General features: G+C 45.3%; 1 protein-coding gene across 3 annotated transcripts in view; it reads left to right on the top strand.

The window, feature by feature from the left end:
• epha4l (eph receptor A4, like) overlaps positions 1 to 16,126 on the top strand; it is a 51,224-nt gene that overhangs the window by 29,142 nt on the left and 5,956 nt on the right. For 2 of the 3 annotated variants that reach the window (XM_026321122.2, XM_026321131.2), the window contains exons 5-15: positions 449 to 784; positions 5,985 to 6,109; positions 6,244 to 6,403; positions 7,269 to 7,380; positions 9,351 to 9,409; positions 9,866 to 9,979; positions 10,479 to 10,664; positions 13,993 to 14,054; positions 14,600 to 14,809; positions 14,923 to 15,072; positions 15,396 to 15,592. In XM_026321122.2, coding sequence (XP_026176907.1) covers positions 449 to 784; positions 5,985 to 6,109; positions 6,244 to 6,403; positions 7,269 to 7,380; positions 9,351 to 9,409; positions 9,866 to 9,979; positions 10,479 to 10,664; positions 13,993 to 14,054; positions 14,600 to 14,809; positions 14,923 to 15,072; positions 15,396 to 15,592 — 1,711 coding nt within the window. The remainder of the gene's footprint in view (positions 1 to 448; positions 785 to 5,984; positions 6,110 to 6,243; positions 6,404 to 7,268; positions 7,381 to 9,350; positions 9,410 to 9,865; positions 9,980 to 10,478; positions 10,665 to 13,992; positions 14,055 to 14,599; positions 14,810 to 14,922; positions 15,073 to 15,395; positions 15,593 to 16,126) is intronic. The other variant, XM_026321140.2, reaches the window with a different exon arrangement.

Consider the following 16,126-nt stretch of genomic DNA (forward strand, 5'->3'; position numbering starts at 1 on the left):
AACATAAAGCAAAGTTTGTGTGAAGTCACTGAGTTATTGCTGTTAGCAGCTCTAGCTGGTTTGACATATGAATGGGAAGGAAATCTGCTGGCATATTGGATTTCAGTTAACATGCTGAATTGACTGAGGTGATACTGGATCCTCCCTCGCTGACACGGACAAGACATTAAAAGGAAATTCAAGAAGCCTCAGTTCCCAATAAAGGGACAACCCAGACAATTACGTATTTACATATTTGTTATGTATGCATAGAGAGAACCTGCTGCCAAAGCCAATAGAGACTTCACCGAAAGCTTATTTTTAAGTTTTCCATTTGATCACAGAAATAACCGTCTTCTTCTCCTCGACTCAGTTTCTCAGTGGTAACGATGAGAAATGTAATTCTGCTTAGCATTTGACTTCTAACCCCGACAGGTAATGACTTCAGTTCTTTTTCTCTCCTCTGCAGGTCCTCCGTCCGCGCCTGTCCACCTCATCTCCAATGTGAACGAGACATCCGTGAACCTGGAGTGGAGCCCTCCTCGGAGCTCGGGAGGACGCCAAGACTTGACGTACAATGTGGTGTGTAAGCGCTGTGGGCCCGACGGCCGGCGCTGTCAACCCTGTGGTAACGGCATCCACTTCAGCCCCCAGCAGCTGAGCCTGAAGGGAACGCGAGTGTCCATCAATGAACTGCAGGCTCACACCAACTACACCTTCGAGGTGTGGGCAGTGAATGGTGTCTCACCTCAGAGCCCCGGGCCAGAACAGGCCGTGTCTGTGACCGTCACCACCAACCAGGCCGGTAAGGCAGAACTCAGACAGGGTTTGAGTGAACCAGTGGGAGAAAATGTGGGTGTTTATTGAATTAAAGGAAACAGGTCATGTGACAAGATGGACATCTTTGTACTGAAGTGCAAACGTAGATCTTCGTTCACGCTTCTATTCTCTTATGGACACACGTTGATTTAAAAGCTGAGCATCACTGATTTCTACATGTTGTGAGGAAAGTTTTCATAGTATGTCCAAAACCTCTGAGGGGACCTTTTGATTTTTGGTCTAGCAGTGAATTTAACTGAGTAAAGTCTAATTTTATACGTTCATAATATAAAAAATGTCATTTTTTCTAGTTTTTCTTTGGTTAGTGGCCAAAGTTTAAATGTGTTAATAAAATAAAAATCAACTTCAGTTATTTTCTGAAATTAGGAAACGTCTTCCATTGGTTTGTTTATCGTCATGTCTCTGTGAGCAAATGCAGGTTTGTCATAGTGTGTGCAGGCTGATATGTGATGCAGAGCCCACGTTTTTTACACCGAGGGCTTTAAGTTCTTTTTGGGGACAATGTGCATGTGACAACATGTTTATTAGAGCTGTGAATAATTTGGGCAGGGTCTGGCTGAGTACTGAGGAGGATGACAGATTCTCTGCAGTGGGAAATCATTTTCTGCAATATTTCACTTGAGTTTTGCATAATTAGGCTTGAGGAGCTCAGGCTGAAGATAGCGGCAATGTGCTATATTTAGCTCCCAAGCTAATGAATTAGATCAGTTTATTGATCTGTGGAGGCTTCTGTACAAATGCTGGATCGTGTGTGTGTGTGTGTAATTATTCTAGTAGAATACACGCATGAATGCAGCCTCTCTAGAGCTGGAGAAGAGCCCTCTAGCCTACGGGTGCGTTCAGAACCTCCTGTTGTTTTGTCATTTAGCCATTTTGTAACTGGTTGTTGTGCAAATGGATTTTATGACCCTGTCCCTTTCTCTTCATCCCTCCCGTTTCTCCTCCGCTCATAGCTGATCATTACCTGGCCTTCTTTACTGCTCTGCTCTTGGGTGGCAAGCTAAGTGCCTTTTTGTGCCTTTTTTTATGGCTAATTTCCATTCCTGGGAAAAGCGAATATCTTGAAAAGGGCTTGAACTGGCAATTTAAGGACACAGTGGCTTAATTTATGAGCTGGGGTCAGTAAGATAGAGATGAATGGATGTGCTGCCTGTGGGAGAGCTGCGAGTCCTGCCAGACAGTCATGTGTGGGAGCTGTAATGGAGCACGCCCTTGAGTCCAGGCTGAGACTCGTAGTAGCATGTCAGAATGGTGACACTGATGCGCAATTGTGCAAAAACGCCAAAGTGCAGACTCTCAGACATGGATTCATCCAAACACATAGTAAAACACACAGTGATGTCCCTGAGGTGGCTCGAGGCTAATGTGCTGACTTCAGGTTGGACGGTAAAGATGATGTCGTCTTTGGCTTGTCACTGTTGCATATTTTTTCCCAGGACTTGTTATGCTTGTACCTGGAAGAGCTGTTATTTGTGTATTAGTATTTGTATTTGTATATATGTGTGTGTGTGTGTGTGTGTGTGTGTGTGTGTGTTTGACCATATGCGAACTGACTGTATTGTTTATATTCTCGTGGATGGAGATGATCTACATTTGCCTCTCGAACAATGTCCTCTATGTGTCTTCATGTTGGCATATCTGTTCTAATGCGTGTGTGTGTGTGTGTGTGTGTGTAAAAGAGAATAGCTCCAGACTGATTGGACTTCTTCCTGCTAATGCTCAGTAGGGGCTTTGGAAGCTCTGGTTTCAGCCGCTGGTAATCCAGCCAGTCATCTGTGGCTGTCCCTCTCTGCGTTGCCTCCTCATCGAGACACTCTGGATTCCACATTTATTATGATAGATTTCATTAGGATTTATAAGTGCTGAGGAGAACACAGCTTCGCCACCCCCTTTCCATGAAAGTTCAAATTTCAGCTGGAGAAGAAGAGCTGAGGTGGGTCGGTTGGAAGGGAGCAGCGCTTATATGTTTTTGCATGAGATGAAAATGGATTATGGTAGTAATATGTTGGCAGACAAATAATACGACAAGCATATTGTTTAATGCATCTGTAACTGTGTGTGTGTGTGTGTGTGTGTGTGCATGATGAGGTCAGATTTCGTGCCTCACCGTGAACAATTCACTGTTGTAAATCAGATGTAGTTTCACTCGGGCTGCATGGGAAGAGTGAGAGAGGGCAGATGTCCCAGCTTTGAACTGACCCCTGGCTGTAAATGGATGTTTTTCTCCCTTTATGGGATCGTGTGTGTGTGTGTGTGTGTGTGTGTGTGTGACAGAGGGAAACAGAGTCAGACAAATAGGTGTCTATGTCTTGATACAAAATTCTTGGCAGGCGTAGGTGACTAAAAGTGAATTAGTGCACGTGTGTGTGTGTGTGTGTGTGTGTGTGTGTGTGTGTGTGTGTGTGTGTGTGTGTGGGCACGTGTGTGAGTTTCCATCTCTTTGGCAATCCGGACAGATGCACATGTGGAAATGTGTTTGGGGAAATGGAAGCAATCTTTAAACGTGGGCTGTGGGGTGGTGGGATCTTGTACGCAGCAGCCATTTTCCTGACACCCAGAAAAATGGCTCCCTTCTCGGCTGTTTTTCCTCGGCGGCCGTAAATCCAATCTGGCAAATATGTGCGGGCTCTTCCATGTCTTCTTTCATGTCAAACTGTAGTTGACCACATATTCCTGCGACTGACCACAGCTGCTCTTTGCAGCACAAACACTTTGTGACGAACATGTTTGCAAAGACAAACTCGCTCGCTCAGCGTGCTGTGTTTTCTGTGCACAAAGAAACCTCACAGACGTCTCCACAAAACTTCCACTGATTTTTTTTTTTTTTTCCAAACTGACCCAGCCCTGAGCTCCATGTGCCAGATTTTACTCGTCATAATGTCTGCATAGGTGCTGTGATTGAGCCGTCCGCTGTCTGTGTGAGATAATGGGCCTAGGTATTTTTCTCTGTGAATTTCTATCTTTCTGCTTGTGTAATGAGGTCCTTTGTGTTGCTCTGTGTGTGTGTGTGTGTGTGTGTGTGTGTGTGTGTGTGTGTGTACAAGTGTCGCAGGCTGTGAAAGAGTTTTTTTGGAGCACGCAATTCTGAAATGAGATCTGAATATTCATTGCATCTAACACTTATTATTCCACCAGCGTTTTTAACCCACGCTTTCATGAGGCAGTAAAAAATTACGTGTCTGCCCCACATTTTTAAATTCATCTATAGAGGATCCAGCAGGGTCCGCCCCAGCAGCCCCATGTTAAACAGTACACTTGTCAGGTACGGTCCTTGCATTGTCTGTGCACGTAGTTTCAGATGTGTATATCTTCAACCAGTCACTAATCACTTATTTTGTGTTTGGCCCATTGTCTCATGTATTGGACCTCAGGAGGGGCCACTCAGAACATTGCTCATATTTATCCTCACATTAGTCGAGGGAAAAATAAAAATGCAACAAGAGGAGGAGAACATGATTAAAAAGCCATATCTGTCATCTTTGGAGGAAAGATGAATGTGTGTGTTACCTTGGGGGAATGAAGGTCTGAGACCCCTCAGGGGTTTTCTTCCTGAGCTGAAGCGGCCTTGGTCAGCCCCAGGAGGGCCGTCAAATTGGCTCCCACTGCTGGGGAAGATTGATCGGAGGGAAACAAATGGCTGCCATCTAATTGTTTAACAGAGACGCAACACATTAGGCCATCAGGATGACACAACCTTGGGTTGATCTATTTACCCAGAGATGTCTGCGATCCATCTCAACCCCCACTAGTCAGAAACCCTTTGCCCTCCTCCTGCCTCGTCTTCACCCCACTGAAACTCAATCCACTGCTGCTTATATTCCAGCCCCGTTTGAACTCAATCCCTCTCTAAAAGCTGGATTTTGTTAGCATTAGCTTGAAGGCTAGGCTCCCTTGAGCCCCCAGTCAAAGTGATGAGAATGTATATAATGTCATAGATAATACAATCATAATCGGTGGACCACGCAGCCCTCATTAATCATCCCACTGTAATTTTTTAAAAGGCAGATGGTCTGGAACGAGTAAGGTTACACAGGTCAAGGATTCAGGACTTTGTTCTGGCAAAGTGAAGTATTGATGTGTGCGATTGTTGAAGGTACTTGAGTGAATGTAAGAGAAGGTTTAGGTTTCGGAAACTTGCTAGACAAAGCTAGAACCTCCTTTTCATTAAAGCTCCAATGAGAACCAAAGAATCTGCCCTCGAAGACAAATAGAAAAAAGAATGTTCCTTAGGTCTTCTGAGTTCATCCACGTAACCTTTTGTTCCTTCGTCTACAGCTCCACCCGACCCATATATCTTGCTGTCTGCTGAAAACTCAATCTGTACATGAGTGTTTCTCTGTTTACAACACTATTGGTCTTACACCTATGGATTTCTCTCTGTGGCACTGAGAGTGTGGATGACCCAATTTTAGTGTTGTCAGACTCCCTGAAGATAGAGGTTTGATTTGTGCTGTGGAGACTGGCTGAAGGGAGGGGAGCAGTGTACGCCATTATCTGTACTTTAACCTTCACATGTTAAAGGCGTCTGAACACAGATACTGCGGCTGCTTGAAATATGGCCTCATTATCAGCTGCAGCAGGAAGGGCTTGAGATAAGATCGCTCACTGGAGCTTTAATGAAAACCAATTGATTTGCACTCTTGAAGACAAAAAGAAAGAAAAAAGTAAAGGCGTTGATCTCATTTCAAGCTTTCTAATGCAGACTTTATAGTAATGTAAGGTTTCCCAGGGTGACCTGGGATCTGGGGAAAATGAAGTTAGACATTATTTTGTCAGCTTGTAGAAAAGGCGGCTGACCCGCCAGCTTCAGCCGAGAGGAAATTGGATCAGTTTTATGGATGCCAACCATTAGTTCAGAAATTGATTATTGCCATACACTCCAGCTTTGGCAGTTGAGCCGTGTGGCCTATACAGCTCTGTAACGTCTCAGCCTTTGAATGGAAGCCAAGTTCAAAGACAAATGGAAATGATTGCCTTGTGGCCTGGCCCACTGTTTGAGTTTCTCAGCAGGAGCAAGTGGGGGCAGGGGGAGGTGGGGGCGGTTTAGGAGAACAACACAAAACAGACTTGGTGTCTCCGAGGCTGAAAACAACATGAGGATTGGGAGAAACTACTGAACTAAAATGGTTTTCTCTTCTTTTTCTCGTCCTTGATCATCTCACCAGCTCCCTCTCCGGTGACGTCTATCCAGGCGAAGGATATAACAAGACACACCATCTCACTTGCCTGGCAGCCACCGGACAGAGCCAACGGGGTCATCTTGGAGTATGAAGTCAAGTACTATGAGAAGGTGAGGGGTCCCATGGGAGGTGCAGTCTCCACTGATGAAATAGTCTCTGCTATAATGTACGTTTCAGTAGGCGGCAAGAAAACAATAACTGACTGTTTCTCTTTCTTTGTTTCAACATTACCCGTCTCCTTCAGGACCAGAATGAAAGAAGCTACCGAATCATAAAAACCGCATCAAGGAATGCTGAAATCAAGGGGCTCACCCCGCTCACCTCCTACGTGTTTCATGTCCGCGCTCGCACAGCAGCAGGCTACGGGGAATTCAGTGGCCCGTTTGAGTACATGACCAACTCTGGTAAGTTCGGCTTCTGTTCCAGAGCCAGAGGCTTCACGTCAGCTCTGTTGTTTCTGTTTGTTTGTCTCTTTCAGAGTAAATAATCAAAATGGCAAAATATATTGTGCTTCAACACTGGACTGTCAACATGTGCAGCTTCCATCATTCAACGCATGTGCCAACAAAGGTTCATCTTATTTGGGCTTTTGAAAGTTATTTACATTATTATTCCATTTTTACTCAGTAAGGCTCAGTGCCATCCTAAATTAACCTTTGTGGGTGGACTCTGGTCACAATTTTAAATTAGCCTCTCAAACCCCAGTGACCTGCCAGTCGATCAGACGTTACAGAGACTATAGACTCTTTGCTTTTCATTACTTCAGTATTGTATCAAGGAAACCTAACATATATGATCTCCTCTAGTAATTATTATCACACATAATGTCGATCCTTCCTGGCCGGTTCCTAGAGGGTTAAGCAGAGGCACAGTGTGCCCAGGTGTTCCCTTTGTAATGCAGATAGACACATGCTGACGATACGGTCAAGCACACAGTCTAATGGGCTGTCATTGTCTCTCAATGGAGCATGTGAAATAGTAGAATTTACAGGCTGTGTGTGTCTGTGTGTGTCTGTGTGTGTGTGTGTGTGTTTTTGTGTGTGTGTTGGGGGGGTATCGGCAACAAGGACAAACACTGCGTCTGTGTTTGTGTGGAAGTAGTAGACTGATGCCTCAGGAGAGGAAGTGGGGGAGGTCAATGGCTTTGACAAACACATAATGTACACTGGCTCTTTCATTTGTGCTCATTTGATTGAGAGCAACGATATTGACTTTGCTCTTTGTCACTGTCCGACGTTCCCCCCTTTTCTTTCCTTCCCTCCTCCTCAGTCCCGGCCCCCATCATCGGTGACGGAGCCAACTCCACGGTGTTACTGGTGTCTGTGGTCGGCAGCGTCGTCCTCCTCATCATCCTCATCAGCGCCTTCGTCATCAGCCGGAGGTGAGCTTCATCCCACTGCCCCTTCTGTTTTCCGTCGCTCTGTCTTTCCTCCTAAATGAGGGATGTCTTGCTTAATGACGGGAAAAGTAGCTGTCAGAAGATGGATCATTTCAACACACACACACACACACACACACACACTGAGCCAGACAGCTACTGTGACTCCCTCATGTCGGATGAGTGATGACTTGCCACACCGGAGCTGTGATTGACAGCTCAGACAGGTGAAGAGATGCAATCAGCAGCCCTTCATTCCCTGTCCTCTGTGCTCGTCCTCGCATCTCTACATCCCTCTGCCTCTATCTCTCAGCTGGTATGGCTGTAATTCTGGCCGCTAGTTATTTTCTCCCGCTGTGGCTTGCTGACCGCCGTGAAGAGAATGATGGGAAAAAAAGAGAGGGGGGGGGGTGGACAATGAGATAAGCCGGCAATGAAAAGTAGGAGAATACAGAGAGAGAGGCATCAGGTGGATTTGCAGTGACCCAATCTCAGGGTGTTAAACAGTGAGCAGGCCAAAAGCTTCATCACACAGATGGGATTACATGCAGATGGGGCTACTTCACCTCAGGGTGTTTAACACTCTCCCTGTGTGTGTGTATGTGTCTGTGTGTGTGTGTGTGTGTAACACTTATATCCATATGTAAAAAAAAAAGTGTTGTTTACACGTGTGTGGTGGCACTGAGGGAAGGGGAGTGTTAATGGCTTGTGTGCTGATTCTTGCATTCTTGCATGTGTGTGTGTGTGTGTGTGTGTGTGTGTGTGCCTGTAATGAGTATTTGTTGATCCCTTTATATGTGTGTCTTTGCTTCTTAACATGAAACCAAATCACTGTTTGCATGTGTGTATTGGTGTTGAGAACGAGGCTGTTGATTGTGTGTGTGTGTCCTCTCTTTTCTGTGTGATTGCCTCTCTCAGCAGCCAAGCAGGTGGTTGTCGCTGCCTTTTTATATGCATGTGATGGCCCCTGTCATTGTGCTGCTGCGGCCATCCTGTGATTGTAGGGAGGGACTGTAATCACGTAGCCGTTACCATCATTATACAACTACAGAGGAGGACAATGTCCCGCACATCTGGTCACTGACCCAGCACGTCAATATAAGCGCAGGTGTCACGTTTCCTTTGGGTTTCAACTGAATCTTCTCTGGGATTGATTTATAGCTTTTATACCAGTTTGGCTTCTCCGTGTTGTTTTATACTCGGTGCTGCTCTGAAACCTCACTGGCAGAGATTTTACTGGCTTCAGCAGTTATACCACAACATGAAGGCCTTAGGTAATGAAATGGCATCTGGTAACATACTTAGAAGCATCAAAATATGCAAAGGTGGAAAATGTTACTGTGGTACAGTAAGATCACCCTTTTGTGTCAAGGCTGTTATTTTTCTTAAAGGAATAGTTTGGTATTTTGGAAAAAACAACCAAACACCTGTTTAATTTCAGTAACTGGCAGATGTTAAGCTGTAGGTGTATTGTCTGGAGGATTTATTTTATACTTTCAGACAGAGCCAGGTTTCTAGTCTTTATTCTGACTGACTGCTGACTTTGTATTTACTATAGAGACTTCTCATCCACCGCATGTTAAGAAGTGTATTTCCCAAAATGTTGAGCTGTTCCTTTAAAGCCTTTATCTGCTAAATCAAGAAAAACATAGAAATAAAGTATAAAAATCAGATTAAGGTTAAGATTCAAAACAAATGTTTGCCTTTGTGAGCTGTTTTTAAATAACGATAAGAAAAATATCAACGTCTCATCTGTAATCAGTGATTGTGTCGCCTCTTCACATAATTTAATTGGTGAGTCTTGGTTGAAGTTTTAATTAGACTTTACTGAAGTGACCCTTGTCCTCCATTCTTATTTTATTTTTTTTGTTTTAAGATGAGCTGCGGACGCTTGGTGTTTTAATCACACACTCCCTGACATTTCTAACATGAAAATCAACTGTGTCTGACTGTCCTGCTGTTTTTGCCCCCAGAAGGAGTAAGTACAGCAAGGCCAAGCAGGACTCTGATGAAGAAAAGCACTTACATCAAGGTAACTCACAGTTAACACTCCACCTACACACTCTGTAATTGAAAAACATTAGCGCTGTCAGGTGTGCTCATGTGCAGACACTATAAACAGCAAATGAAGCTCATAAAAAAAGAGGGAAAAGCACAAACTATTTTGAAGTTAATGTACTTGCATTCTAACATGCTCCAAACACCTCATTATCAAGTCATCAGCATTGTTATTTGCATCCCAGAAAAAAAGTCAAGTTAATGAGCTCCATCTTCGTTGGAGTCAGCCATAGTGACATGAAAAGCAATGGAGTCAGAGTGTGAAGTGAAGAAAGAGCGAGGAGGAGAAGGCTCCACAGAGGAAGGCGGTGTCGCCTGCAGCATGTTGGAAATAAAGAACAGATGGAGTGTAGTTGCCAGAATGAATTAACATTCATTTTTCACTCTCTTCATTATTTTTTGCTTCCTTCCTTCCTTTTATTTTCCTCAGGAGTGAGGATATACGTTGACCCCTTCACTTATGAGGACCCAAACCAAGCTGTCCGTGAGTTTGCCAAAGAGATTGATGCGTCCTGTATCAAGATTGAGAAAGTTATAGGCATCGGTGAGTTTTACACTTCATTTAGCCATTTTCAGTGCGTATTATAAATGCTTTGCAGCATGGCACAGTGTAACACAGACTGGATTAAAGCATTCGCCTAATGGGATATTTGGTATTCCTTTCAGCTTACCTTTCTCTGTGTGTGGCTGTGTTTGCTCTCCTGTGCACTCTTTGAGACGAAAAACGTTGTTTTCCCAGACAGTAACATTCGGTCTGCCGCTACAAAGGTCAACAAGTAAAGACAAAAAATCAGTGGAGGCTAAATATGTTGTACATGCTATTTCTGTGGGCAGGGAAAAGTCATCCAATGACAAAATAATAAAGAGAAAGAATCAATATCCATTTCCCCTCTCTCTCTGCTCCAGTGGGTCAGGGGAGGGGGGGTTGTCAGGGATTAGAGACCCTGATCAATGTTTGAATTGGACCCCTTCTAACCTACGCGCACACACACACACACACACACACACACACTCATATTTTCACACCGGCCGTGTGTTTTCAGGGGAGTTCGGCGAGGTCTGCAGCGGCCGCCTGAAGATGCCGGGGAAGAGGGAGATCTGCGTGGCCATCAAGACTCTGAAGGCCGGCTACACCGACAAGCAGAGGAGGGACTTCCTGTCCGAGGCCAGCATCATGGGCCAGTTCGACCACCCGAACATCATTCACCTGGAGGGAGTTGTCACCAAATGTACGTGAGGCAGATGATTTTTTTGTGTAGTGCGTTGGTGCAGCAGGACACTTGTCCAATTTCCACATAGTGGAATGAACAACTGTGCAAAATTAAGAAACCTGGAGTCATTGATTTCACATGAGATACGGCACAAACCCAAACCCATTTGCACATAGTGATGGTTTTATTATATACACAGAAGGGGCATTGATTTCTGTTGTCCCTTCACCCTTAAAACATGTAATAATAAATCATCATAAACTGTGTCTGTGGTTTGGGTGGACTTTGGAAAAGGGCGAGTGTGAGGACAGACTCAAATGTTTGTGTGGCATCGTATGCTTTAATGCCTTAGTCTGTATCTCCAATATCTACAGATATGTGTGTGTGCATGTGTGTGTGCATGTGTGTGTCATCCATACCTCACATCTTGGGTATCCCCAGGTGGGCTTAGTCCAGATGGAGGGGATCCAGAATTTGGTGGGGAGGAGGAAGTGAAGTTAGAGGTAGCTGGACAGTTGGGAGGGGGTCTAATGGGTCTAGGAACAGGCCCTGTAGCGCAGCACCAGGCTCATTAATCATGGTGTCAGCTGTAAATGTGTTTGGGGTTAGGGAGTGATACCCTATCCCTCCTCTATCTGCTGCACGGCTACAGAACACGAATCTCTCTCCTTCTGCCCTTGGCGCTCTCTTCTCTGTGCCTCTGTGTTTCTACCTTTCACACCTTCCCTGTTTGTTAAACTAGCGTGTGTGTGTGTGTGTGTGTGTGTGCGCGCAAATGTCTTGTCAGCACATGTTGGCATCTATGTGCTTTTGACTGCACGCATGTGTGTTACCACAGCTGATGGCCAGCCTTGGCTAAGGTTAGATGGATGAGGTGCCTTAATGCGTCGTGACACAGCAGCCTGGCCTTATCTGTGGCAGAGAATGGCATCTCTCTCACTTTTGTACACACTGTACATGCACACACACACACACACACACACACTCTTAGCACTGCCAGAGCTGAAAGTGAACAGCAGCATGGACAGAATTGCTTATCACCTATCACACCTCTCACCGCAGGGAATGACCTCTCAGGCCTCGTAGCGATGGAGTGAGAAAGACAGAGAAAAGGCAGACAGATGGACAGAATGAAGGAAAAGAAATTGGAGACAAGTAGCAGCCAGGAAAGGTGCAAATAGAGACACTGCGAGAAAGAGACAGGGGGGCAGTTAGGAGCTGATGGATTAGAGAAAAGACAGGGAACAACAGCAGGAACGACAGAAAGAGAAAGCAGAGGGTGGTAGAACTACTGAACCGGAGGCTGAAAAAGAAAGAGATGGAGCGAGACAGGGGGAAAAAGATGAAGGAAAACCACATCAACCACACAGCAGTGACAGGAACCGACATGAAAGGCTGGTGAGCCAAAGCAAGAAGGGCATCCAATAACTCCCACTCCACCTCCTTCCAGTCTTACTTTTCAGAGCTTGACACAAGGTTTGGGCAAATTAGTCCTTCACACTTGAGTGTGTCAGTGGAATCTATTAAAAATCCATTATTTGAATTGCTCTCCCTTCTCCATTACAATCAAGTTAAAAGGAATTCTCAATCTGGACTCAGTTTGCTGGCATGTCTAACAGAGCCAATTAAGCCTTATTAATTATGGAGGAATTCCAAACAGGCACTAAAATACATAAATGTGCAAAAATCTCTCACTGAGGACTGCTGGCCATAGTCCACCGTCTTGTATATGCTAAATGTTTCTATCATGTCAGTGTGTGATTAAAATCTAGTCCCCATAAGTGCTAAAAATCAGACGTGATATGTTTAATGGCTGATTTACATAAAGCTAAAATGTGCTAATTTAGAAAAGATCTGCTTTTAAAAGCCAGATCTTTGTTCACTGCAAACTCCAGAGCCTCCAGAGGGCGTTTGTCCAGTTTTCCCCCAGTAACTGTCCCCTGTTGCGTTTTTCCCCTGCGCTGTTGGCAGGTGATAATCGGCCCAATGGCGGGGCCCTTACCCAGAGTTCATTGCCAAAGACGGCAGGGCGTATTCAGTAAACAAGGAATTAGCATGCAAATGGGCTGGGAGGAAGAGGGTGGGGCTGGGAAGGCGAGAGTTTAAGGTCGCAGGTCAGACGCTCCTCAGACCTGATTGGGGAGCTGTCAATCACCAGCGGCCCTGGGGCAGAAACACAGAACAAAGGGAACAAAGATGGCTGGCAAAGAGGGCCTCAGTCTCCCCCAACTTTAAGTCCACTTCCTCTTTTTGGGGCATCGTCAGGGCGCCCCATAATTAATGGAGTGCCAATCACAGGCCAGGCGAAGCGGTGACTGACGGCCTTTTGGAACGGCGTGAGGCCCGCTCTGGCGTGGAGGAGCTTCACCTCAAAATCTCGGCTGCCAACCACTCAGCTGACTCTGCGCTGCTCCTGCTGGAGAGCCCGAGAGATTTCACAAAGCCTCGCCTTGAGGCGTTAGCTTGAAGTCAGCACAATAAGCTTTTAAGTCCACCTTAACTTTGCCACTTGAAATGGAACGCAAAGAACAAGGCAGTCCTAGGAGGAATTTGTGGCAGCTCTGTTTGGCATGTGTTGTTGCCATGGCTGGTTAGGCACCAGCTTGCTGTCATTTTGGGACAAAAACAAGCCACCCTCCCTTCCATCACTTTTTCCCTCGCTCTCTCCTCACGCCTGCTATCCCCCCTCGTCCTAAGAGACAAAGACAGACAGAGACCCACCAGGGAATGTCCACCGCCTGCCCCAGCTCAGATAAAGACACAGACGCTCCCCCGAAGGAGGCGGAGAGAGGGAGGCAGAGGGATGGGGTGAAAGGGCCAGAAAGGAGTGGCGGGAGGAAAAAGAGTGAGATGGCGTAGCAGTGAGGGGGAAAGAAAACAGTGGAGAGGAGCTAGCAGAGAGTGACAGATGCGTCCGAAGTTGGCAGAGGAGAAAGAGGGCAAAGGGACAGTGAGTGACATAAATAGCGAGTCAGAAGGATTCTGGGTGGGTGACTGTGATGGGGCTTTGGATAATGCATCCAATGTCAGTTCATATTTACATAAACACAAGATGGTGTGTGTGTGTGTGTGTGTGTGTGTGCGTGTGTGTGTGTGTGTGTGTGTGTGTGTGTGTGTGCGTGTGTGTGTGCTGGTGTTTTGTTCCAGTGGAGATACATGGGTAAGGAAAGAAGGGGGGGACGTCAGGGCAACGAAACACCGAGCTAATTAAATCACGATGGGACAGAGATGGATGTTCTAACGCACATGGACACATTCCCTCGAGAACCCCCCCCCCCAACTGTGACTGGTTGTGATGTGCATCGTTTACCTCCATAATCATCTGCCTTTCGTTCTCTCACTCTAGGTAAGCCAGTGATGATTATCACGGAGTACATGGAAAACGGGTCGCTGGATGCATTCCTGAGGGTCAGTCATGCGTTTCTGTCTGTGCACATGTGCATGTGCTTGTGTGATATCACTGCAAAATGCTGATCCCATCTTATCTCAGTAAATACCTCCACCAAAATTGTAAATGTTTGTTGACAAATATTCACCCCCAATGTTAATCCTCTTTGATCGGTTGGTGCACGTTTTACCTCTGAGTTTTCGGGGCTTCACTACACTGATGGTTTTAGCTGATGCCTTTGTCTGGTACAAATACAGCACAAATAACTTCTTGCACAACGTTAACACTGTTAAGCTTCTGGGTTCTTCCAAACATCTTCACATAGTGCACATAAAGTGTTAAATATAGTCTCTTCAGAACATTTAACTTTATGTCAATAAATTCAGCAAATAATATTTTAAAACCAAAACAAAATACATGCAAATAAAGCAAAACTCTGATTTTAATTAATCTAATTTAAGATCAACTTCAGCTCCACCTAGACTTGTTCCTCAGCAGACTTTAGTCAAGAACTGACATTTACATTACAGTCTCCAAAACCTTCACGTTGTCTGCTCTTCTACAGAAGAACGACGGTCGCTTCACTGTGATCCAGCTGGTCGGCATCCTGCGCGGCATTGCCTCAGGAATGAAGTACCTGTCGGACATGAGCTACGTCCACCGTGACCTGGCGGCTCGCAACATCCTGGTCAACAGCAACCTGGTGTGCAAAGTGTCCGACTTTGGTATGTCCCGAGTGCTGGAGGACGACCCGGAGGCTGCGTACACCACCAGGGTGAGCGTGCGTGTAGGCGAGCGTGTGTCCGGCCGAGCCGGTGGTCCGTCTGCTTGTCGCCTTACTTGTGGACTTTGTCAGCTTTCATTAATCAGCCTGTTATTTAATTACAGGGAGGGAAGATCCCCATCCGATGGACAGCTCCAGAGGCCATCGCTTATAGAAAGTTCACCTCGGCCAGCGACGTGTGGAGCTACGGCATTGTCATGTGGGAGGTGATGTCCTATGGCGAGAGACCATACTGGGACATGAGTAACCAAGATGTAAGTCTGGAGAAATATAATAACATGCAGCTTGAATTACTGATATTAGACACATAAACAGTAATTCCCAGGTGTGTGTACTGTCAAACCTTTTTAATGATACTTCATTGTTTTTAGTTATATCATCAAATTACCTGCAAAGGTGTTAAAACACAAGCAGTTTATTCCTGGACCTCATGACATATTGTATTTACATTTTTAGTGCCAATAATAATGAAGATTTTTTTTTTTCAAAAGTAAATGTGTTGCTAAAGTAAGATGATTAAAAAGAAAATGAGAGGACAAAAAAAACTTACTTACAGCAGCACTAATCTATCGTCCAGGTGATCAAGGCTATTGATGAGGGCTATCGGCTGCCACCGCCCATGGACTGCCCTGTGGCGCTCCACCAGCTCATGCTGGACTGTTGGCAGAGAGAGCGAGCTGACCGGCCAAAGTTTGGACAGATCGTCAACATGCTGGACAAGCTGATCCGTAATCCCAACACTCTGAAGAGGACCGGGGGAGAAACCACCGTCAGGTGAGAGGACAGGACTGAGACGGACCCTAAAACAGATTCTGATTATTGAAGCACATTCTGGCCATCTCCATCGAATAATAAATATTATACTCAAAATTATAGTTTTTAAAATTTTTAAACGCTTCATCTTAGTAAATAAGTAGAGGATTTTACCTCTTCAGGTAAAATTAAAAAGAAAAGGACAGGTTTTTGGAAAATGGTGACGAGTGGATCACAAGATATTGTTTCTTTTACAAGCAAAACAAAAATCACGACGACTGCAAACTTAACTAAAAACACACGAATCATGTTATATACTCAGCAGCCCACACTATGTGTAGGCTTTGTATTTCACCCACAGAATCCAACCTCTCAACACAAACAGCCACACATACAAACTCTCTCTTCGGTATTTACATTCACCATTAAACATTATCTACTAGCAACATGTGGCTCTTTTCAGCACAGACCAATCCCTCCATAATGGATTTCTCCGCAGACTAGCTTTAATGGTGCCGTACATACACGAGTGTTACCGCTCTAACGGCTGGGGCG

This window comes from Mastacembelus armatus, chromosome 13 (assembly GCF_900324485.2).
Source record: "Mastacembelus armatus chromosome 13, fMasArm1.2, whole genome shotgun sequence".
NCBI lineage: Eukaryota > Metazoa > Chordata > Actinopteri > Synbranchiformes > Mastacembelidae > Mastacembelus > Mastacembelus armatus.